This window comes from Hippocampus comes, unplaced genomic scaffold (assembly GCF_001891065.2).
Source record: "Hippocampus comes isolate QL1 unplaced genomic scaffold, H_comes_QL1_v1.1 scaffold237, whole genome shotgun sequence".
NCBI lineage: Eukaryota > Metazoa > Chordata > Actinopteri > Syngnathiformes > Syngnathidae > Hippocampus > Hippocampus comes.
The window spans coordinates 2,023,441-2,049,612 of record NW_017806159.1 but is presented as its reverse complement, the minus strand read 5'-3'; the positions used below and the strand labels follow the sequence as shown (position 1 = coordinate 2,049,612).

Genomic DNA, 26,172 nt, shown 5'->3' with positions numbered 1-26,172 from the left:
TTCGTAGATATGTGGTACACATTACACTTTATCTTCTTCGTGCACCACTTGTAAATAACTCTTTGAAGTGTATGTCTCATATCTCGGTGATGCGACTACACAGCGCACAATAGCGGTGTGGTAAACGCACATGCTACAACAGTGCCGTGGTGTGCCCCATTGTTTATGCTTTGCAAGTCTCAACAGGAGACTTACCACGCGTGACAGAGAGGATAATGGTGGTGTTCAAAACCAGTGTTTGGCGAGCCATTTGAATGTAACTCTACTGCCAAAATGGCACCCCTTTTTTATTAGTCCAGTTAAAAACCGATTGAAACAAAATGAACTGCGTCAATCCCAGCTTTGTGAGACCAACCTGATTCTTGGAGGTATCTGTAGACCAAGAAGTTCACTTCGTCACTGGTAATACTCATTTTAGCCCAAAGAAACAACGGAGGTCTGTGGGAAGGCTCGGCTCACTCCTGGAGAGAGGTACAAAAATAGAAGCAAGATTAATATTATGTCTCGGCACTCAAGTGATTGCAACAACGTCTCTCTTTATCGTTTCCCCACAAATAGCAGGAATGTCAACGGGCTGTCAGATGACCATGTGCAGAAACGCTTCACATTTTCGTACCATTGCTGGAATAAACACGTTTGGTTTTTCATGGAAAATCACTTGATGCCCCTTGTGACCTGGCAAACCACAGAGTGATGGCGAAAGAGCCGTGATAAGGCGCAAAATGCCAGGACTTACACAATTCAAATATTTATGTAGAGCAACGCACACTCATTCTGATGGATTCTTAATTTCTGGTTATGTTTTAAAAGGAGGAGGAAGAGGGGCGCGGGGGACAAACTCACCAGCACCTGGAATGAGTCAGGAAAAGTCGCTTTGTTTTCTGTTTCAAAATATAGAAATCAAAAGGGTCTGAAGAGGATTCACAAAAAAAGGAATCAATGTTGCATCAGGTACGAGGCATGTATGGTTGTCCAACTTGAATTGCTAACACCTCCCGTGGCTACGCCAATTCCCCTCTGGTAACATAGCAACAAGAGCGATGGAGGAAAATACAGACAACCGTGTTGTCCCAATTACCAACGAGTGCAAGCCAGAGTGGGGGGTGAACAAGTTCCTCAAAAGGAATTATTAACTCTTTCACCTTGCTATAATCTTTGTTATGGGAGTTCACCTTCGTGCACCACAGCAGAGGTTCTGTAATTAAACTAACATTCTTAATTCATGCGGGCACAATGTGTTTTGTTCCACTGTCTCCCGGTGGGACGAACTGAGCTATTAAAAGGAGGCACCTGATTAAAAATGTCCAAGCAAAAGAAAAAAAAGCGGAAGAGGAGAGCGGCATTTGTAAGAAATTATTACCACACCTTTCACTACCCGTAGACTCACCCCTTGTTTCCACAAATGTATTTAAAAAGGTAAAATGTCTCTGCCCGCCTCTGCATAGAAACAAAAACACTCGTGTGCCTGAGCTAGTGTGTCCTGATTTGACCACACAGCCCATTAGCTTACACTTGAGGGGCCTCATGAAAGCCCAGTCACAACAACAGCAACAACAACAACAAGCCAAACTGCACACTTAATTCCCAGGAAGCCCGGAGGTGTTCTGGCCCCGCTCGAGATGGAGGAAGGGCAACAGCATCAATCAGACGGGCTATGATCCCTGACATTACTACCTGGGCCTCCATATCTGCTTGAAGGTTTATCCACACTGAAGTGATGAGTGGACTATGAAAGGCTCTCTGCTTAGCTTGTCAGTTCTTGTAACATTTGAACTTGAGAGGGGGGGGGGGGGGGTAGAAGGATGGAAACAGTCTAGGGGGCAAAAAAAAAGAAAAACAGATCCAGATCTGTTTCAACTAGTTGAAAAGCAATCCTTTCAAGAGATAGTTAGCCATTCATACAAGTCATCAAACACTTCAAGTGTCCTTTGTGCGGCTGTCTATTGTTGCTATTTTTAGGATTGGCCAACCTCGTCAGGTGTGAAAGGTGTGAGCGAAATGTGACTTTTATGCAAACACTAATCACCTCATTTGTGGTTAAAATATAAACAGTACACACAAACCATTGTTCGTGAAAACAGCCCCTGCCTCAAACGTTATCTTGATACAAGTGAGTCCTCACTCACATAGACCTTTAAGGGGGTAACCTTGTTGTCATGGGAACACTAATGTCTGCCGTGCTGGACTAAAGCTCAATTTCACCAAACAACATCAATGTCATGAGAGAAAAGCATGGGAAGCAAAAGCCTAGCTCTCTGGCTTGCTTTACAGAGCCATTCCAGTACGTTTCCTCCACAACAACCAATTAAAAACGCCAGGTTGCTGCTTCATGACATACATAACATACGATAAACAGATACATGCATACCAGATTCATCATTTGGATACCTTTAGTTGGCATGGACGTGGACACTTCACCCAACTTCCGCTGGAGATTTTTTTTACACTTCAACAGACTCGCAAACGCTCATGCCGCCCATTTTCAAATGTGCGTCTTCCCAAATTCCAAACTACAAGGCTCAAGTGACACAATTCCTATTTTTTGCTCCCATATGGCCCAATTTCGATATGGGTCATGGCAGCGTAGAAATGAAATGGGATATCCTTCGAGCAGAATAAAGCCTTTTTCAAATGTGGTTTAAAATTCCACAATAGGATATCTGCCAATGGGGTATAATCCGAGAGATTGGCTATCCCCTGTCAATTTGAGCCAGGGGTCTTCAAAATACGCCAATATGCATCCCACACACACATGCACATAAACCCCCAAAAGATGGCCACTTCCACCTTTTTTTCTTTGAAAGGCTGCTAAACGAGAATGTATAGACACTCTTAATTAAGGTGGTCACCATCAAATTTTTTTGAGAATCCATTATCCTATTCACTCTTCCATTGACTATTCGTCCAATTGATTGAATTTGTACCCTTAGACTAATGTTTCCTACAAAGTCCAAGGGTCCGGGCAGGAACACACATTTGCACGCCATTGCAAATAACACTTAACTCTGCTGAAGTTGATGTAAACTAAAAATAATCAATTCATAGTAAAAATGTTGGTATAAATGTATTTGAAGTTAACCGAGAGTGGCTGCCTTTCCAGCGGCTCCTATATTTTGTCCTTCTACTTCTTCCTTTCATAACTTTGCTGCTGTGAATTGGGAATTTCTCCATTGTGAGACTAATAAAGGTTTTCTTATCTTATCTTATCTTAGAGGGAGGAGGGGGCGGGGGGCTCCAGCGAGCGAGTGGTGCATCTGCACTCGCCTGACTGCAAAGAGTGCACTTTGGCCAGCTGTGAGTGCACCCACAGCCCGCTGGAACCAGGGACGTGCGTCATGCTTACCGATTTTTCATTTATATTTTGTACACATTTTACCACAATAATCACATCACTTACAGTACACACCCAATCTCGGCTTTGCGATGTTGATCACAGGCATTACTCTTTCTCTTCGTTCACAGGTGGCAAGCACAACTTTCTTGTAATTGTATCTTAATACGAGCTAGTTTCCATTTCCAACTTTCCGCCTCTTAACATACTATAATCAAGCCCACAAACATCAGCGTATGTTCAAATATCAATACTAGGTTAACATAATGTTCCCGAATGGTAGTTTGCATCCAAATCTTGCAGCTGAGTTAGTGCCGGAGCTCACCAACTGCTGCTTTTTGACAAAAGGGACCGGGCTTCAAATCCGGGTCATAAACAGTGAGAGCCAAGTGGGTCCCTCGGCAAGATACCATCCATATACAGTACACTGATTCCCATACACTAACTATTTCATTGCTTGACTGCAATATTTAATTTCCACCAATAAAGCACCACTTGTGTTGTCCACATCACCAACGGTGAGCTGAGACAGGGGTAGGACAAATATTTCCCACGCTCGCCATGCTGGTGAAAGCCAATTTGGCTGACCAAAATCACCCCGGGGGGAATTCGTGTCAAAAACCTTAACGTCAAAGCAGAAAATTCCCTACAGTGTGTATGTGTTTGCAAATCGAATAATCCCACAATTGTCCATACGGCCAGTGACACATATAATCGGTTAGAATATAATAATCAGAACACTTGTCAAGCCAAAGTTACGCATTGTTTATAGAGGTGGGTGCCAAAAAGGGTGAACAGCAAGGAAAAGTCCATTTAGTTTACAAATTTGTTTTAAAAAGTGAAACTTTAGTTATATGACTTCACCACACACAAATTGGGGGGAAAAAAAATCAAGCCTTCATTTGTTTTCATGATTATGGCAGAAAAACTAAAATTTAAAAAAAAAATCCAGTGTTTCTCAAAATTAGAATAGCATGACAAAGTTCAACACTGTCAGCGACCTGTGTCTCAATCTTGTCAGAGGTTTTCCTCAGCCTTTAAATGATCTCAGCCTGGTTTAATAGGCTTCAGAATCATGGCGAAGACTGCGGATTTGATGGTTGTGCAGAAAATTGTCATTAACACTATCCATAAGGAGAAAAGGTCTCAAAAAGAAATAGCAAAAGAAGGTGGATGCTAACAGAGCACTGTAGCCAAGTGGTGACATGGATGACTGCAGCCTTGAGAGTATTGATCGTCAAGCAATGGAGGGTTAAGAAATCTGTGGGAGTCGATCGAGGCTGGTGTCAATGCATCAAGAACCAGCACATACAAGACATGTGCTACAGCTGCAGAGTTCCGTGACTCAGGCCACTCCTGAACCAAAAACAACATAAGAAGCGCCCGAGCAAGGCTACGGACAAAAAGTACAAGAGTACAGGTCTGTTGCCATATGGTCCAAAGTCCTCTTGTCAGATGAAAATAAAATGTGCATTTCATTTGGAAATCAAGGTCCCAGAGTTTGTGGAAGCCCCAAAATCAAACTGCTTAGGGTCCAGCGTGAAGTTTGCACAGTCAGTAACGGCTTGGGGAGCGATGTCATTTGCTGGTGTGGGTCCATTGTCTTTTATCAAGTCCTCAGTCGATGCAGATGTCCACCAGGAAATTTTAGAGCACCTCATGCTTCCTGCCGCCACCAGGCTTTTTGGAGACAATGATTTTATTTTCTATCAGGATTTGGCCGCTGGCCACAAAGCCAAAACTACCAATTCCTGTTTTAGTAGCCATGAAATAACAGTTGTGGATGAGGCGGCACACTTGCCTGACTCGAACCCTACTGGAAATTTATGTGGTATTGTCAAGAGGAAGGTAAGGGAACAGAAACCCCAAAGTGCAGGTGACCTGAAGGCCAATATCATAGAAGTTTGGGGCACAATACCGCCTGAACTGTGCCAAAGGCTGATTGCCTCCATATCATGCCACCCAGATGAATGCAAATGGAGAGGCCCAATAAAGTACTGAAGGCATATTACTCTAAGACACTTTTCAGAAGGTCAAAATGTCTGTGTTTAAGATCCTCTATAGTTGGTCACATGAAATATAATAATTTTGTCAAACACTGATTTTTTTGTGTCAATCTGCCGTAATCATCAAAACTGAAACAAAGGAAGGCTTGGAATATTTTACTTTGTGTGTGGTGAACTAAGATACAAGATTCGCCTTTTTAAACAAATTATTGAAATAAATGGATTTTCTCCTGGATATTCAAATTTGTTGGCACCCAACTGCATATGCCGGTGGGTCACAATAGCAACGATTAGCATGTTAGTGCCATTGCTGCATACGTTTTTGAAGAATATTGTCATGTACTTTTGTATCTGCGGATGTAAAATGAAGCCAACGTGAAAGCCTCACTCTGATTTGCTGCTCGGTGCTTTGGACTTCAAAACAAAATGTCTGTGATGGTTGGTTTGGGCAAGTCCCAATCAACATTGCATGTAGATTTTTTTTTTTTTTTAAACAAGGAAAGACTGACCCATATTTCATAACATGGGACAATTACCGGTATGTGCAGAGAGCCCAGTGATAGTTGACTAGCTGTGTTTTGAAGTCAAACAAAATGTAGGGCAGTGTTGGACTGCAAACAGGAAAGGCACAGCCATATAAAGAAAAACAAAATAACATCAACGCTAAGATATCTGCAGCAGATCTAAAAAAAAAAAAAAAAAAAAAAAAAAAACCAACAACAACAACCCCATAACTGATTGTGGCAATTGAGCCAAATGCTCCTGTCTCGTATTTCTGATCCAATATGCACGCAAAATAGCCAGTGCAGCTGTCGAACTGATAGCGTAAATGGCAGGATATCCTGTGTATGCAACACAAAATAAACAGATGGCACACAACTACCCACCACAAAAACATCACTGGACAAATGTGTGATGAGCCTTGTGCATTTTGGAGCATTACTGCAATTTCCCATCCCCCCACTTCCCCTTCGCCTTCGCCTTTGCTTTATATGCAGCATTATCAGCGGAAAGGCGAGGTGTTAAAAAATGGTGCAATGTTAACATTTATGGAAAGTGAGTTGTATGCCAAGACATCTTTTGCAGTAAAGCAACTGAGCCCTGACAGCGCTGCATTTATGGCAGTCTAAAGTTAGACAATACGCTACTAGGCAGCTATAGGCCCCGATTTATTCATTGCTGTACATTATGGTGATCCAAGTAATCATTCAATTCACATGTTCTCTCAAAACGAAGACGGGTGTATAAATGCATGGCTTTTCAGATGTAACAAAACGTCCCCGAGTGTCACTTAAAATCACTGGAAAATATCGATCCTTTCACAAACGCGATGCTGATTTGAATGTTCAAAACAAAAAGCAGCCATCTCCAGCACATGCGGCTCTGTGAAAAGAATGCCGCTGAAACCAGCATACCAGGGACCCCATTTTCTCCTGAACAGTCACCTCCTGACAGATGTGCAAACAAGACCTGGAAACAGCAGCCATTTTCTCTTGAACTGCTCTGCTGAGTAAAACCCGCCTTTGAAGCTTCTGGTTGGGCTGCAGTCTTGAGAGGGGGAGGGGGGAAGCTCAGCCAGGGAGTGTGGGGGAGGGGAAGCAGAAGAGAGAGAGAGAGAGAGAGAGAGAGAGAGAGAGAGAGAGAGAGAGAGAGAGAGAGAGAGAGAGAGAGAGAGGTATGGTGGAATGGGGGCAGGGTGATAAATAATGATCCTAAAAACAGGTAATCACAACAACAATTTGTGTACTTCATAGCATGTTTCCCCCGCCCCGCCCTCCTCTGACACAAAGCTGGAAAACACAGGTGGGAACTGATAACACTGAAGACCCCTCGATTTATATCCAAAGACTGCAGGAAAAACAGTGCACTATTTCAGGGTCATGAATTTGAGAAAAAAAAAGGGGGGAAAAAAAGTGGTTTCAGCCGCAACTTCGCATTGCCAACTTCTGCGGTGCGTTTCCTGATCCGACATGTGCCTGTCTGTCTCTGAGTCACTCAACGCCAGCAATGTAGGTCAGCGAATTACCCACTGGTTAACCTTCCTTTAAGTCATGATGGATAATGAAATTACCTGCTGATGACCAGTTGCAAAGCTACAGGCTACAGAGCTTTCCTTGGCACAAAGAGGCCGCCCACCCCAGCAACCTGGGGCCCAAACCAACGGCTACCATGAGCGGGTTCACGCAGAACTGGGTCATCGCAGGAATACCAGTTTAAAAAGGCTGCTCCTCAGCCAGGTTACAGTGATGCCGCAAACATTTGTTTAAGAGAGTTTCTGTAAACCAACGTTTAAATAAGCACTTTCCTATTCGATAAATGACTGCATATGCTATTTTTGCGAATGGATGTGTGTGCTCCCCGCTCGATAAATGGGGGATGGTGACAGACAACAAGGATCGCTGAAAGGATTCACCACGGAAACCTTGATCGCATGGGAGCGTTTTAGCAAACTTCCATTCTCTGCTCATGAATTTCGCCTCCGTCATTTTCCTGATGTCACACTGGCAAAAAATAAATAAAAAATACAGTCACACACACACCAAGCTGTGTAGTTCAGTTTAGTTTACCGCATTATGGCTCGGCAAACCCTTGTCAGGCTTGCATTTCCATTGTGGGTGTGTAGGCCAGGAAATGTGACATCACACCACACCAACCAGACGGCAAAGAAAATGGACATCTGGATATTTTATTTCTGGATAACTATTTACTATGCAAAAGCAAATTCATGTCTAGTGCACGATACTGATCACAACTGTAACGCTTGGTGGAAACACATGGACAAAAAGTATTTTGTAAATATAAAAGAATACATTCGAAAGTATACACGTTGGTGCTTCAGTTGATTGTCAACTCGCAAACACATTGCAAGCCAAAGATTGTTGACACGTTGGAAGCATGCGTGCTATTTGTCAATTCGTTTCGTCCTTGGATCCAGAACCATGAATTACAAATGTATCCTCAAATCATCCCCCCTTCTTGGAGTCTGTATTCCAAATGACCACATCGATGACTTTAAATGTGCCAAATATCTCGCACCCGATTAGAAACGCACAAAATCATGTGATTCGCTTTAAAGGCTGGTCGGAAACAAGCTTGCTAAGAAGCGATATTAGGGCAGATATGAACACGAGATAGACTGCTCGGATGAAAGATAAGTCTGTAAATGGGGATATGCAATGGGGATAGGTCACCCCCCCTCCCAAAAAAAGCCCATGGAGTAAACAATGACTGAGTGAATCAAATTATGTGGGAAACAACACTTGCATTGTTTATACAGAAACATTTGAAAAAAAAAAACATGAACATGCAGCTCTAGACGTGTTTTGTGTTGTGCAGTGCTATCAAGCATGGAGCCATTACGGTTGGCTCATTTCAACAGTCATATTGCAGAGTAGCTAACCTTAAATTGCCTTCAATCTGACTCATGACGACATTGGCCGTCCGTTTTCCTTTGACAACAGAGAAGGGCAGGAGAGATTTCAGAGCCAAACTTCTGTTGCTTATTCCAGATAACTGTACGTCCATATTATAAGGGCTCGTTTCCAAGTCAGACACCTTCATTATTGCACTGACTCAAAAGGGGGTGAAATGCATAAAATGTTTTGACATTGAACAAATGGCCCCCGGGGATTAATCGCCAGCAAGTCGTCCGTTATAGCGCGCTCGGACTCATTATCTGGCTAATATAACTGAGGTACAATGGTAGCTCAGAAAGGTCAAACATTATACACATTAATTTTAATGACAAATGCGGAGAGTTAATAAAGATGTGTAAAATGCTTACACATCTCATTTTTAAACATTTTTTTTAAACAAGTATAAAATGAAATCAACCACAAGCAACAACCATGTGGCAGTTTACCACTGCATGGCTAGTGTGAGAAGGCACTTATTACTCAAATGCAATTTCTTTTACAATGTCCAAAAAACAGGATTGGAAGAGATCATCAAAATCAAGGTTTGTTCACAAAAAGCCAACAGGAAGGAGCAAAAACAGGAAGCAGAAAAGAAAGAAACTAAAATAGATAAACGCTACAGGTGTCGATAAATATTTCTGGACAATATATTTTGCTTAAAACTATCGCGCTAAACAATAGTAATTGTTTTTTTTTGATGCCACTGATTTTGCAAAGATGCACAAGCAAAAATAATTGAAGTGCATCCTTTTAAAGTGAATTGAAGCGCATTTGTGACTAATTTGAGAGTAGACAAGTTCATTATTTAAGTACAATAATTGTATTATATTTTGTACATACATTTTTGCTGGTTACTCATGAGATTATTGTCATGAAAACTAAGTCCCTTGGCTGTTTCCCAACAATTAATACTCACCGACATAAAAGCTCAAATAAATCTGATACGATGCACCAAGACTGATGTGTTTGTTTAAATGTATAGCGATTTAAAGCAAGCTGTAAGCTCCTTCGATGTACCGGCATTGGCGAGATACAGACTCGGTGCACTGGATATCAGCAACCATCTCCGACTGGCGTGGCAGTGAAACAATCTTTAGATACTCTGACACTGCCCTGAGTCTGTTTGCTTCAGATGCGTCGATTTACATCAGAGTACCTTACGGTAACAACTTCTTCTCTTGCGAATATCTGTTCCTTTCGGAAGAAAAACTGTCACACATAGCCAGAGAAAAATAAAATCCAAACATATGCCAAATTAATCATTTGATTCTGGCTGACATCAAGTCAAGTGATAAGCGCGAAAGTCACCCATTATGATTGTTTGATGTTCACAATTTGTGTGACGTTAAGGGCATATTTTTCCAGAAAATGTCGGCTCATCTACGAGCTATACAGTGTTTGACCTTCAAAGTACAAGTGTACAAAACAAAGATGAAACAATTTTATTACCTGAGATGTCCAGCAACCCTCCCCCAACCCCAACCTGATCTTATCTATTAGTCAAATGGCCTGATATGGATGCTGCTGGGAGGAAGAGCAGGCGGGTTTGCATGTGTATACGACAGCATGGGGGTGGGTGGCAATGAATATATTGTGCGCGTGGTGTGTGGGGAGAAGACTGCGGGACACAGACAGCGCCTCAGTACAACACTCACATAAACAATAGATAATCTTCTATCTTAATAGCACCTTGCGATACAAACCGGACGCTAGTTCAACATGGTAGCCGTCTTTTCTGCTTCTGTACGCAGAACAAGACGGTAAAATATATACTGGAAACATAAGGCGGGAGCAAATCTAGGTCGCCATGAGTCAATGTGACGGGTTCTTTATGCTGTGTGATGTGTCGGGAGACGAGGTGCACGTCTGTGATACGGCACACACGTATGTAGAGAACCGAGGGGACTGTGACAGTGATGATGCAAACCTCACGACAGACAGGATGTGAAACCATCACTTGGTTTTTCAAAAGGAAATGTTGAAAAATGGGACGATTGGAAGCATGGTTTCACTGTTTGACAAAAAAACTGGTTACTTGAAGCCATGTCTTTTTTTTTCCTCTTAGTACATACATATTCATTCCAAGTGCACAGTAAAAAAGAAACACCGTCCTTGAGGTGACAAGTCGTCAACACAAAAGCTTGAGCCGGGCAATTTTTTTTTTTTTTTTTTTCCCCTGGCATCATGAGGGCTGCACAAATAAGCTATAAACACGGCGACACGCACAGCAGTGTGGGCAATACAAATGTAACTATGGCAACCGGAAGATCTCGCTTCTCTGTCAACAGCTGCTCATGCCACCCGAAACAGCCCCCACACTCCTCGCGCTTCCCTTCCATCTGACTTTGAGGTCAAACTGAAATACTCATCTTCATTCCGAGCCACGTCTTTCCTCGTATTCGTACAGTGCGATGCTAATACTACACCCACATGATCTCAGTTTTCGTGCATACGACAAGGCAACAGAACTTTCCAATTCTTGCTTGCTTGAAAAAAATATATATATCCTCACATTAACGAAGATGACAGTTTTTGGGAAGGTGTGTGTGTGTGGGGGCGGGGGGGTTATGAGAACTTTTACACAATAAGGGCCAGGTAAAATTGCGATTTCATTGGTGTACAAATGACAGAATCGGCAAAACGATCCACATTCACGTTGACCAGCAGAAAATGTCTGTAAATGCTGGAACATGCAGTAGATGGCGATGGTAGTTAGAAACTACTGATGAGAGCAAACATTTCTTGTCTTTGTGGACTGAATTGGAGAGTCAGGGGTGACTATCTAGTACCGATATCAAATATTTTCCGTTTTCAGGCTCCAAAACGCGTACTGCCATGTGAACAAAAACAAACAAAACTGTTTGTACTTCTATTTGGTTAAAAAGGATCTCGTGTAAATGTCTCTTCAGAAATATTCACAACAGACCAGTCTGTGGATCGTCAAATGGTACTTGTTGCAATGATTATGAGGCAAGTGCATGTTTGTATTACCAGTTTTCTGAGGGATCAATTACAGTACATATAAGCTGTACAACTCAAACGAAAAAAAAAAAAAGAAATCATTTATGTTGAGGGGGAAGTAACTGAGATAATGTGGTTTGCACAAGGAAGTGCACTCTTATATCTGAGGATGTGACTGTGTTCAGAATTAACCAAATACTCTACATTCCAACTCGTGTTAAAGTCAAAGGAAAGCAAGGCAATTTTATTTCTATCGCACATTTCATACACAAAGGCAACTCAATGGGTTTCACACATCCAAAAGCACAACACCTAAAATCAGAGCCGCTCAAGACATTTAAAGGGCAAAGCGGAGAGAACGGAAGCAGCTTTTTGAAATGACTAAAAGAGCGTACATTGACAACGGCATTGAAAGTACCTCTGTTTAATCCCAAATCAAGTTCGGATGTTTCCTGACCTTTTTTTTTGTTGTTGCTTTCTAGCCGAAGGTACGGCTGGCTGCACTGTGCTTCCGTTTGAGATGCTTTGTCTGTATTATGGGATTCCTTTAGCCATGTTTTCACTCAGTGCTGCAGTTCAGTGAGCCACTGTACACTTTAGAACAGAGGTGGGCAATTTAAATGCTGGAGGGGATAACAATTTTCATCAGTGCTGACTGCGTAGGGGCACTTCCAAACTAGATGTATGACAAAAATGTACGTGCTTTTCATATCTTCAATTTTTAATCAGACATTTTTCAATGCATGGATAAAAGATCCTCTCTCCGATTTCAACAGGATTGACGCAAACAATAAAATAACCACATATTGTCGCTGTCATTTTTTTTCTCAGTGGAAAGGGCTGTCTTGTCGTGGGGTGGCATGCGCGGCCAGTTGCCCATCCCTGCTTTAGAAGGTAAACCCCAATGCGGCTTGCGTTTCCCCAGCGGGGCGGCTCAGACACATAAAGAGTGTGACATTACAGCAGCTCAACACAGCGGACCCCGCCAACAAATTCAACTAAAAAAAGAAACACAGTTTCAAAAAAAAAAAAAAGGACAACAATGGAAGACGTCCAACATTTTTGGTTATTTCCTCTTGGCATGAGGATATTCCTAACATGAAGAGGGCAAGTTTTGTTCCTTCTCAGACTGTGGCGCTGTACCAAAAGTGCTTTGTACACTAATAACAGGGTGCCGAAAAAGCAGAATGGATGTGTTGTTTTGGCATCTCGTTTAAAAATTAAATACATACATAAATAAATAAATAAAGGTGCATCGCAAATTGCACTGCGAGGAGCAAACCGTGGTATTACAATGCAAATGCCTACGTACGATATAATATATGGCTCAAAACAGAACGTGCATTATCCGACGAGGTCGGCCCAAGGTAACAATCGACAACGTTTTTGAGGATGTTGTGACTCTTCACTTTTCACAGGAGCAGAGCAGAGAGCAGCAAAATAGCGAGCATACGGCGTAAAAAAAAACAAAAAAAAACCTGGATCGTTTTGAGCAGTGTTTCCCAGCCTTTGCATACACTACCAAATGAAAATTTCCACCCAAAAAAAAAAAAACGATAGTTTCAGCAGAACTGTCCTAATTTTTAAAACGTGGCAAAATAATATGGAGTGACATTTTGAGAACAGCTATTGTGCAGCTCTCAAAAGTCAAAATCAAAACCCAGCACTCTATTGTGCAAAGCGTATGAAGATACTTTTAATCTTCTCTTGCGTTACATATGTGATAACATAATACTGTATTGCGGTTTTCGGAGTGTTCAGTGTATCCGACAGTATTTTCTCTCGAGAGACTTCATTTGCTATTCATGGTTGGTTACTGATTGCATCATCACAATACAGAATCATATTTCAGCTCCGTGGTCTTTCAGCTAAAAACTTTCAAGGACCAAAATTTCAGTACATTGATAATGATACAAAACTGTATAGATATTTTAATTGGTGTCTTTCCATTTATATATGTCGGCCCATTATGAAAAGAAAAGTCATGATAAATAGATGTTAAAAAATAATTAGACTTTCCAAAAGCATAAAACAATTTTTCATAGATTGATCTGAATTCAACTACTGTACCATTTCATTTGCACAGGAGAAAAAAAAAAAGGCAATTCTTTCGAGATATGCTCATGGTCATTCTATTCATTTGAATCCAATCGATGATTGAATGTGCGACTTAAAAAAGGAGCAGAAAATGTACTTTTGGATGGGAGGTTGCCTTCAGCATTAAGCCAGTCAAGGACGAAAAGGAATATTAGATTTCTGTATTGTTTGGCTTATTTTAAAAAAAGGGAACATTTCTGATGACAAGAAAACAAGGAGATGTGAAAGCCGCAGAGACCTTGGAGTAGGATTGCAATGTCTGCTTACTTACAAAAAAGTATCAATGGCTACGGAAGGCCGTCCGGTGTGTTACTATAAAATTCTGTACAGGATCCTTGAGAACGCCGCCTAGTTTGTGTGTGAGCTGCCCTTTCCTGTTCTATTCTGGTCCTGTGTTTTAGGCAGACATTAATCCAGTTGTTTAACCAACAGCAGCCTAAGGTACCACCTCTCCGTGGACCAGGAAAATTCTGAGTTGGTGTGAAGGGATGTTGCGAAACAGCGATCACAGACTGTGACAAAAGGTGTGCGACTGAGAAATCTGCGAATGTTACAATTCATACGAAGAGATTATCGAGGCACAATCGCATATGAGAAAGGTCGGACTGTAATTGAGTCCAAAATGGAATCAGACAATATTAATCCTCCCTGTCACCTTTAACTTCAGTCTGTCTTCACTCCCTCCAGAGCAGCAGGTACCAAATATCGCACAAGGAATGATCATCCGAGATCTGCGACATGTCAAACCCCATGTCGAGGTTTCACAGTCTTCTGCTGAAAACGTATCCATGCCCTTGCGTCGGTGCTTGCAAAAATACATCTCATTTGGGATCTAATGAGGAAACAAACGTATAAAACAAACATGCAGTTGGATCAGTGGGGTAAAGAAATGACAAAGACTTCGTCAAAGTTTCTGCTTTTTTTCATGAAGGCAGCAGAGAAAAGTTCAAGTTCTACATTTTCCAACTGATAACAGAGCTAGCCATTATCACATACTGCTTATCTTGTTCCATAGGCGCTGGAGCCAAATGGAGCTGACGACACCCTGGATTGTTTTTGCCCGACAACCACACGGAGAGGATGCTTGGGTCGCTGAGCGCCACGAGCTGCATCAAATCAACCACCTGAACCACAAGACAGATCCAGACTGATAACTGTAGTCATAAAAGGTTTCTTCAAAGTAACAAGCTCAGCCTGCTAAATGTTCAAATAGGCCTTAAATCCGGTTTCCATGCAAATGTTGTATTGAGTGAAAAATGCTGCCCGGACAAGTTGTCATAGTGGAGGTCTTCATGAATGTCCCATTAGCTGACGACTCTTCACAGAGCAAACTACACGTTGAGCCTGAAACAACATACTTACTTGGCGTTGAACCAATTAGTCAACTGGCCGCTGAGTCATCTTTACTACTCTTCAACGACCTTTAAGTTCTAGTCAACTCACTGTTAAATCACGCGCTTTGGCACCTTGTCTTCCAACCGGCCAATTTATCGAGGAATTACGACTCGCCCATCGGATGCCGCCGCTAAACTTACAATTCTCCGTGGAGCAGCGAAATGTCCGGCCAAGAAGGCGACACGGTCCTCCAATATCCATTCGCGTCAAAGAGTATGAAAATAACCCAGTTGTGGATGAGAAGAGCTAATTTCAGCTATTTCGATTGCTCATTTCAAAATTAAAGCCACAATGATTTTCCTCCTATTTGTGTTCTCCATTTTTCTTGGTCTCCTTTAATGCACTCATACCTTGGTTTTCGACCTTCATCCGTTCCAGAAGGCTGTTCGAAAACCGATTTGTTCGAAAACCAAAACCACGCTCTTTAAAAAAAAAAAAAAAAAAAAAAAAATCTTTATTGAACACGTCTGCTCACAATGGAACGCTACACGAGGAAGCGTCACTTCCTCGTCTACCCGAGGAAGCGTCACTTCCTCGTGTAAGGAAGGCCAGAGGAGTCAAGTGGCGCATTCAAGTGCGCTCAGTTTGGTCGAGAACCGATTTTTGGTCGTAATCCGTGGCATAAAAACCTCGAAATTTTTGGTCGAAAACAGATTTGGTCGAGAACAGAGACATTCGAAAACCGAAGTTTGACTGTATATTGTTTAAATGTGTCTGTATTGTTTTTAACTGTTTTTAAAGACCCTCCACTATTGCAAGTGTTATGAAAACATGGATTTAAATGGGGAATTCTTCTTGGCGGATTGTCACTTATTGTGAGAGAGAGAGAGAGAGAGAGAGAGGGGGGGGGGTGAATTGCTGCACCCTCAAATATTTCCTCATCTTGCATCCAAGCCTTCTCTCCATTAGCAGCAACTCCAGTGCATTCTACCACTCCATTTAACTGCTGCCTCTCAAGCCATCAACCATGCCAATTTACTTAATAGCTTGCATAACTGTCTTGGCATCTCTGATTCAGCTCATAACTGGTTCAATTCCTACTTTGCTAATACATATTTAAGTGATTGTTTCAGTAATTATGACTCAGCTCTCCGGTGTGGAGTCCTTCAAGGGCCCTGCCCTTGGGCCAGTCCTCTCTGGGACTTTAGTTCAGTCATCGTCATGCAGCTGTTGCACCGGTGATATAAGGTAAAATGTCCCTGCGGCGTGCGGTGCCAACACGAAGAACAGCTTCAATGAGCCTTGGCTATTTTACAACACAAAACACGCATCCACGCACACACACGCGTTAAATGAACGGCCTGATTTGGTATTTTGAGGAGGTTATGGAGAGGCAGCGGTCTTTTTGTCAACCGTTTGAGAGGTGTGTTAAAGTATTTGTCTACCGTGATTGTGAAGCCATGAAACAAAGATTGGATATCGAAATGTCTTCAAACAATGACAAAGGAAAGTGGCGTTTTTTTGCCTGGTGTTACAATTCAAACATAACACGAAGAATGTATGTCATAGGACTATTGACCACAGTGTTACTGTCTCATCTCACCATCAAACAACCTCTAACTGCTAAGTTAGGCCACTGTGATCACATCGGGGTTTTTTCGAAATGCAGGTCCCAGAAATACATCCAGTGGCTTGATACAAGACTCCGAATATGCTACAGATCCTGTTAATTACACGTTGGAAAAAAAAAAAAACACACACCAAGCCTTTGCCCTAGTTACTGTACACTTCAGATCTCTCAATTCGTTCCTAACCCGCAAATTTTCCATATCCTGCATGTCTTACCTTGTATCATTCCACTGCTCTGACTGAAAAGGCAAACATTTCAAAATGTGTCACATCAGAAAGTGATTTTTTTTTCTTTTGTTTTTTTCAAACAGTGGTAGCGTGAAAAGAAATATCCTTGCTCATGAATGTTCTGTTTTTTTTTTTTTTTTTTTGTTCAATTGATGCTGCGGTCAGACCAAACATGAGCTGAGCATTTCTGGCGGTGTGTTTCCATTAACAGCCTATGCAATCCACGCCGTCAGGCACGGATGCGTGCCAAACGGCGCGGATGAAGCAAAAATGTTGCCTCTTCGCCCATTTCGCAAATGTGAATTTTTTTTTTCCCCGTAGCTTCGTGTCACCAACAGCCAACCGGTATCAAAAAATGTATTTGCTACGTCACCTGCAGCATCAGCACAACCACAGACAGACACACACGGCGTACTGAAACAAACAATTGGGAACAACATAGAACACAATAATCATTGGCATCTGTGGGACCGAGAGGTATATAACACAGCCAGCTTCCAAAAATAGCTGGGACTGAGCCAAAAAGGAGAAGGCTTGGAGAAATTGACGCAACGAAGTTGGCGTATCTGGTCAGTGTATTGACTTGTCTACAGCTGCTCAACTGGTCACCCAAGATAGCATTTACTGGAGCAGCCAAAGTAATAACACAACCACCGATCACCAGCGTGAGTATGCGCAAGTATGTCATAAACAAAAGAATGCCATAAACTGGCTGCAGTTATCGAATATTTTGAGACTCGAATGTTCTACCAATTGACCCAATGAATAATCGAATTATCTGACTGAAAAATTATTTTGCATTGATAAACAATAACGTGTAGGTGAGGTCCAGGTATTATTTTTTTTCCAGTTGGGGTGACCATTCTCCCATTCTATTGTGCAGCAGTATCTGTGACTGAATGTGTTTGGCATTAAAAGGCAAGAGCTATCCTGGTGGCTGTCAGTTAATGAATGTGGAGTTGGATGGATGCTAACTGGCTAACGCGGTAGCCAGTCTGCATGTCGAGTGAGTCGGCATGAGTTGTGGTCATAGAAGCTCACGCGGGAATGTTCATATTTGATGGTTCTCTTACAGTTTATTCAATAAAGTGATGGAAAGTGCCACGGTAGCTTTGTCCTGTTGCGGACGCGTTAAAATTATTTCACAAGTGAGAGGAGGCGATGTTATTATGTTGATCGTTACTTTCTTTGGCCATCGTAGACGTACTGTTGTGGTACACGTCGCGCTTACGTTCCTGTTATGTGTGAAATGATCTCAAAACTTTGGTCCTTCTGTCTTTCAAGGATTCTTTCATCCAGACTCGCCACCACCCGACAACTTATTTCAACACGGAGTGATGCGGACATGATTTGTCGACATGGAAAATGTATCCCTACAAAGCATTGGGGCAGAGAATTTGCTCTGGAATTGTTTCGTAATCAAATTATTTGATGAACCATTGCAGGCTAGTGTTGATGGTATGATGTTTTCAGTCTTGAGGCGACTTCATGCCACAGGGCTCCCGTGAAGTCAAGAAGAGGTGGAGTTACAGTATTTAGTACTTCTCAGACAGTTGCACTGTCCACGAGAGTAATAAATGTGCCTTCAAGCTTGTTTCAACATTTTAATTTGGTGTAATCTAAAAAAAAATATGGTAATAATAATCATCATCATCATCATCACAATCATAAAATTTTACCATATTTGGTTTTCACCCGACAGCGACAAGACTGACATGATTACCAACTAAAACCTGTTTCAGAAATGTCAATATTTGTTTTTCTAAACTTGCAATGAGGAAGGAACATTTGATCCCAAAACAGAAGCCACCGTCCAACCTTCTGCATACGACACCGCAAACCCTGGATCGCTCCATTCCACCAACCGCAATCACTCTTTATTGCAACTTTTTATTTACATTTCATTCTCACAGTATCTACTCCAGGTACCAGACAAGCCCAAGACTATAAACACAACCGCACTAAATCTAAAATAAGCGTAAATAAATAATAATTATAGCCTTGCACTGACCAGTACTTGTAAGGACGTTATTTCAGAGTAACCGCTGAGTCTGCCAGTTGGCCGCAGGCCCATGCGCACTGCATGTCCCTTTTGGAGGGAGAGAATAGCCACCTCCCCCCCAATGGCCTATCATAAGTAAATATTGCAACAAAAATATTTGGACAGCTTGCTACAGGCATTACAACAACAGAGGGTCATCACTGGCTTTCTCGGGACTTCCTTGCCCTACTTTTGCACAGGACATAATGGTGATTTCAACATGGAGTCCTTTAAAATGAACCAATGGATTTGCTGCTGTGGATTGGCGCACAGTCCCCCACCAGATTTGAACGTCTTGGCCAAATGACGAATGGCTATAATCCATCAGATGAGGTCTTCAGTTTGTTTCTAGACTAAAGCATATCATGGAAATAAGGTTGTACCTTCTCACAGCTCAGGTATTTGACGTTGGTGTAACTGTACAAAATTTAAGTGTCCACAGAAAAAAAAAAAATAATTAAACAACAATTCAAAGCCTATGACTTCCGGGAGATGACACAAACTGAAGATACTACGTCAACGAAAATCTGACCAACTCATCTACCCCTCAATGAGAGGCATTAATGACATTCAATGTACACACTAACATATTGAATGGGAACATTAGAGTAGTTGCAAGGCAGTCATAAAACACTATTGTTCTTTTAATGGCCGGCACTAAAACAGTTTCTTAAAATGACCACAATTAAGGGTTCACAGCAAATGCTCAATTTAGGTGAGAAAGCCGGCGAACAAGCTGCTTAAGTAGGACAGCGGTTTGAATTGGATTCACGCCATTTCCTCTCTTATAATTGCACTTTTTTAAGTTGTCCAAGATTGGTAGCAGAAGGCCTTAGGTAAGGTGGACTAAATTAACTGTTTGAGACTTTTAAAATAGGATGTACAAGTCCAATAAGACTTATTCATTACAACTGAATCATTTGGCTTGATTATGTGATACAGTATCACTTGCCCTGTCTTGACCTTCGGAAGGGACTGACTCCATCTGCATATATGTGATCTTGTAACTATGATATACGGATTACAATGAGCTCGGTTTTACGTTAAATAATAGGATCTGTATGGCTCCAGTGAGATGTATTGGCGCGATTAATGTTTCATACGTAGAATCGCGCATAGCTGTGTTCATTTTGTTTGAACTGAACTCACTGGTGCGTTTACACCCAGTCATTTGGGAGGGATAACATTAGATGTATGTACAGTAACATGAACGGTTTCTTGTAAACTGAGAAGCAATCTATAGTACAGTTAAATGGCATTCCCCTCCCCCACTCAACTGTCTCCCAAATCTGCATTGCAATATACTGTAAATATTTACCATGTTGCAAAATTATAGGAAAGCAAAGGAAAGTAACAATAGATGAATACAAGTAGGCGTAGTATTGTGTTTTTAAGCTAACGTACTGACTGTTACCCTTTGTCAAAATGAGCAAAACGCGTCTTGAAACTTGTTTTTGTGGTTACAGCGTGGATCAGGGAAGAGTGTAAACATTCCATTGGGTACGCAGTTATAAACAGAGGCATACGGAGCTAATAAATTTGGGAAATCGGGGGAATTAAATGGGGACAGGAAGAAATTTCAACACACGTGTGGAGTCAATGGGGATATGAGCCGGTAGCAGCACCCCCCCTCACACACACGTTCAGCGCCATAAGCGCTCGTTTGTTCCTCACAACAACAATAAAGGGGATCCCACGTTTCATTTTTTTTGTTTGGTTTTACATAGCGACTTGAGAGCGTACCTTTAGAAATGACGAGAGTGAACTCGTGGTGTCCGCCGCCGCCGCCTCTTCCTCTTCCACAAGGAGATTCTCCAACTTCAACAAGCTAGCGACGACTTTCCTCCCATTTTACTCAGCGTCATATTTCAAATTCCGACCGCTGGTGTATTTTTCTTTTTCGGGGTGTGGGTGGGAAGGGGGCAAATCGGCTACGTCCCCGGTGGTGGGGGAGGGGGGCGTAAAGAAAAAAATAATAATAAAAGCCGAGTTAGCGTGTCGCCACTGCGGGCTACTACGGAGGAGTTCGCCGTTCACTGAGGACGAGGGGGAAGGGGTGGGGGGCAAGCGAAAAGAGACAGCAGCAAGCAAGCGCTCAACGCCAGTGGAGAGACCTTCAAATACAACGAGAGAGAGAGAGAGAGAGAGAGAGAGAGAGAGAGAGAGAGAGAGAGAGAGAGATGGGGGATGGGATCTTGCTTCGAACTGACCTTAAACCTGGATACTTAACACACATATACGAGGCGAATAAACTCATTAATTACGTCTGTCTGCCATTTTAGAACTCGTATCTCACACAGCGGCCATGTTCGGCCGTCTTGTGTTTTTATTAAACAAACCCCAAGCTTCCAATGCGGCTGCTTACTTCACCACAAAGACACTCACGCATATGAGGGCTCGATGCTTCACACACGTAAAATGGACCAAAGTGAAGAATGTAGCCGTTTATATTGGGGTGGATTGTAATGCTACAGTGTCACGAGCTACACAGTACAGTGGAGCATGTTAGCGGGCCTCGAGGCGAAGTTCCCCTCCCCCATGCGCTCGGCTCCTCTTTTTCGCCTGCCTGGTCAACCCGGCGCTTGATTAATTCTCCTTTCGCCTTGCCCAGTCATTCAGATTTGGAAAGTAAATAACAAGTTGACATCATTACGGCTCTACACTAGTGTGACACATTCCTTTGGTTACCGTAAACACGATAATATGCGCGCAACACCTTAGCATTTCAACCCCCAAATAATAATAATAATAATAATAATAATAATAATAATAATAATAATAATTCCTTGAAATTCAAACAGCTAATAATATATGTATATAACAGTAGTGCCTTGAAACACAAGACGGTTTTCAAAACAATGTCAAGATACAAGCCGCAGCCAGGACGATTTTTTTTTTGTTTCAATTCGCAAGTGAAAATTTGAGTCGAACGCTGTATGGTGGCAGTGAAGTCAGTTCACTTCCTAACAAGCAGCAGTTTGGCAGATAGTGAATACAACTTCAAAAAAAGAGACTTCAAGCTGAAGTGAAGTGAACTGTTGCCACTTTTCACTCGAAAAATGTTGATTTTCATCCACGCAATCCATTTATACAAATTCTCCAACCAATGTGAACTGCAAACAGTTCTTTTATACCCCATGACATAATTGTCATTTGCTCAACGGACAAGCAGCTTGATTGGAATGATGGCCGGGGGTGCCATGCTATTTCTACTACCTTGTGGCTAAGATCTGTGATATTGGATATTTCACTTCAAAATGCCTGCTGTGAGTGCAGTACAATTATAATAAACTAGGCTCACATTCTTCTTACGTACGAGTGTCTTTTGCACTGAATTTTGTCATTTGCAGATGAATCACATCCAACGGTTCATTAAATTCAATGATCGTTGTCTTGTGTTTCCTGATTCTGTGGTTAATTGTAGCACTATGGCATTAAAGTTATTTCTCACCCACTTTATAAACTGCAAGGGGTCTGGCTCGGTGCTTTGGATGACACCAGTACTACTATCTTCTCAAAAGGCAGAGATCAACATCGGCCTCTTTTTCCTCTGGGGATTGTCATCTTAGTCTGGAATGTTGTCACATGACAAAAAAAAAAAAAAAGTCAACTTAAGTGGGAGTGGAACACATTTTATTGTTTGCACAGAGCCACAGGCAGTTCTGGGACCAACAGGACTATACAAAATATGACAGTGCAACGATGGTGAGAACACCAGCTAAGACTTACAACAACACAGCCTGACATTCACTGAAGAGCCTTTTTGTGTCACACGTGCGTAAAATGGAAATGCCACGTTTTCTTCTTTATTTATATACATGAAAAGACCAAAGTTAACAATTTTTGGGGGGGTCTCGTGTTTCAGGCATGCACGCTTACTGAAAAGTTACACCCTGTCTTTTTCCATAGAGTGGGTGCAAAAATATTTACTAAATAAATAGATTCGCTTGACAAGTAAACACTAAGTGCCACCAGAATAAAAACAACAGCCACTTCATTAGGTATGTTCATAGGCTGTAACACAAAAGCTGTATACAAGGTTCTGCCCAAACAAATTCATGTTGATAATTTTATGAAATGTCCAGTTTATGTACTGCAAATAAATGCTCACTGGCTGAAAGGCAGTTGCTAAACAATGACTCATGCTTCAATTTGAAAAAATAATGGATTTGTTCCATTTTGTGATATCAATTTCCTGAATTGCATTACAAATCAATACGTAAAAGTTATTTTAATTTCTTATTCAGCACATACTTACATAACTCAACTCAACTGTATTTATAGAGCACTTTCAAACAGCCATCGCTGCATACAAAGTGCTGTACATGGAGTGACTATCATATATAGAACAATGAAGCAATATATCATTAACAAAGACAGTAAAAAGCACCAAACATTAAAACTAAGATCAAGTCTGAGTCTTGCTGAGTCAAATGCCAAAGAATACAAGTGAGTTTTGAGGCGGGTTTAAAAGATGAGCAGCGAGGGGGCTTGCCGAATGTCATTCCAGAGAGAGAGAGTGACCAAAGCAGACATCCTTTTCGCACAGTGTTGCACTCGAGGTGATGGTAACAATTAATATTCTTAAATTTCCTTATACTACTGTTTTATGAGCTCTTGAAAATGCCCAAAGTAAATGAATCATTTGCTTGACATTTACTGAACCGCCGTTTCCTCATCTTACATCATCATCATTTTGTTTTGACACTCGCTATTTGAAACGATCAAACTTTTATGACTTAACTTGCATGCATGGCCGCTCTAAATCTACACATTTGCTGGAGAATCTACGCAAGATGCACCACCCCCACCCGAGGAAGAAATGCCGTGCATCTCTATTAGGTGCCTTACGGTAGGATCACTTCCTGCCACAGTCTGGGCTGACCTCCTAACAAAGAACAGGTTCAATGTGCCTCCCTTCCCCCACCCGGGGGGAAGCTGATGAAGGTCACATGACCTCTCTAGACAGCACTGAGGAGCAATGGTGATATGTAAGGGTGGGGGAAGAGCGGTGCTAGACAGTTATGGAGCTATTCGGGCCAGGAAAGCGTGGGGGGAGATGGGGAAAATCCAGCATGGGGATATCTTTTCCTCATTGCATCCAATGGAATATTGGATTGGGTTGCCTCTATTTCGAGTGCAATGAGAGTGGGCCTGTTCGATATTCAGTATTTGTCTGTATGGATAGCATTCATTGGAGAGTAGGCAGAGAGTGAGTTTTGTGTACACAATGTACGACAGCTACCCTCCCCCACGCTGCTCCCATCTCCAGCGGCTAGACATGGTTTCTGTGGCGCACTGTTATGTCATAGCACATACACACACACACACACACACACACACACACACACACACACACACACACACACACACACACACACACACACACACGCACACACACACACACACACACACAAAGCCAAGCCGAGTGAGGGGAAAAATAGCCAGATTATTTCACAATAGTAAAGGAAAGAGAAAGGTTTGCGGCAAACAAGCGCATTTCTTACATAAGGACCTATTTTGAAAGGAGCTCCTTTGCATTTTTTTTGTTCAAGGGTAAGGAATGTAGGGCTCGTGGTCCTTCCATGGTCAGAGCAGCGAGTTTGATGCAATGAATGTTATGCCCTTCTAATTTCGAATGAATTAAACCCTCGTGCATCTACCCCTCCGTCAATCGGCACACAAAAGACGATTCTTAATAGGACTCAATACGAGTAGTGGGTTCTCTGTTTACAACACGTTACATGAAAGGTTTCAAGGTTATGAACGTCCCATAATTGTGTGCAGCATGCATGACATTATGTTGGTTGTATTTACTGTTTTTAATGATAAAGTTTCATAATAAATAAGTGTTAATCATACATACAGTATTTACTGTATAGTGAATACTTGCCACTTCACAGTTCGCAATTGTGAATTGACCTAGTATTGTTATTTTCTTTCCTGTGGAACCTGTCCTTTGTTATTTGTTGTTTGCTTTCTGTAACACTTTAAAACATCATAAGAGGGCGTCAAATGAAAGTATAGTATGTTGACGTGATACATTTCGACTGAGAATCTAATATTTTTCTATGTTGGTGAAGAGCAAAGTTTAGCCTGGGTTGTTAGTGGAAGTTAGAATTTATAATATAGGTCATTGTAATTCTTTTTGCGGGGGGGGGTGTCAATTGCTTGTTTTTTGTTTTTTTTTTCTGTGGGTGGCAGAGCCTGTCTATCCCCCATAAATAAAGGGGGGGTGAGTGTAATTCTAACTTTACTACTGCATTAGCATTGGTTAGGAATAAACCGTGGTTTCCGACTCCATGAAAATTTGGGATATTTCACCGCCATTGCAACCGACCTCTGTTGTAAACTGACCCCCTGAGGAAATTTGGTTGCGACTGGACAACATCTCAAACACAATAAAATGTCAAAATGAAAAACTACTATTACTACTACTACTATTACTACTCCTACAAAAAAAAATAATAATCATAAATTATGTTCATATGTGAAATGAAGCCCTCTATGAGCATAATAAGAGAAAGGCAGTAGTTTGATGTCGTGGATTTGATTATATCATACAAGCGTACCTATTGAAATGTCTCGTGGTTTCCAGCGGGTGTCTGTGTTGCTGCAGAGGGATTAACGGGAAGCACATGATGTTGCTACCATGTGATTTGGCATTATGCTTTCAGCTGCATGCTATTTATGTGAGCACATCTGCTGCTTGCTCAAACATATACCATTTTGTTTGGAGTGGCGAGCAACTGTACAACCCACCTCATATACTGCTGGGCCAGTAGTATGGTTTTTGTCACCATGACGACCAGGGACTGACTACAACTGCTACTACTACTTTTAACTATGGCGGCTTCTACTTATAGAGCAGTAAAGCTCAGAATGGAAAAAAAAAAAGCCAGCGCCCATAAAGACAATAAAAGCATTTTCAAACACTTCATAAACTACCACGCGCGCGTGTGTGTGTGTGTGTGTGTGCGTGTGTGTGTGTGTGCGTGTGTGTGTGTGTGTGTGTGTGTGTGTGTGTGTGTGGCAAAAGGACCAAGCATGAATATGTCTCCACCGCCACGGCATCAGCAGCAAGCAATCGAGCATATGCTGCTTATCAGAAGCTCACGCTGTCAACCA

At 41.9% G+C, this 26,172-nt stretch overlaps 1 protein-coding gene across 1 annotated transcript in view; it reads right to left on the bottom strand.

The window, feature by feature from the left end:
- The window catches only part of tbl1x (transducin beta like 1 X-linked), a 29,734-nt gene extending 8,553 nt beyond the window's left edge, over nt 1-21,181 (bottom strand). The window contains exons 1-2 of the mRNA XM_019895368.1: nt 20,788-21,181; nt 356-461 (exon numbers count right to left, since the gene is read on the bottom strand). Coding sequence (XP_019750927.1) covers nt 356-413 — 58 coding nt within the window. The 5' untranslated portion in view covers nt 414-461; nt 20,788-21,181. The remainder of the gene's footprint in view (nt 1-355; nt 462-20,787) is intronic.
- Nucleotides 21,182-26,172: the final 4,991 nt, after the last annotated feature.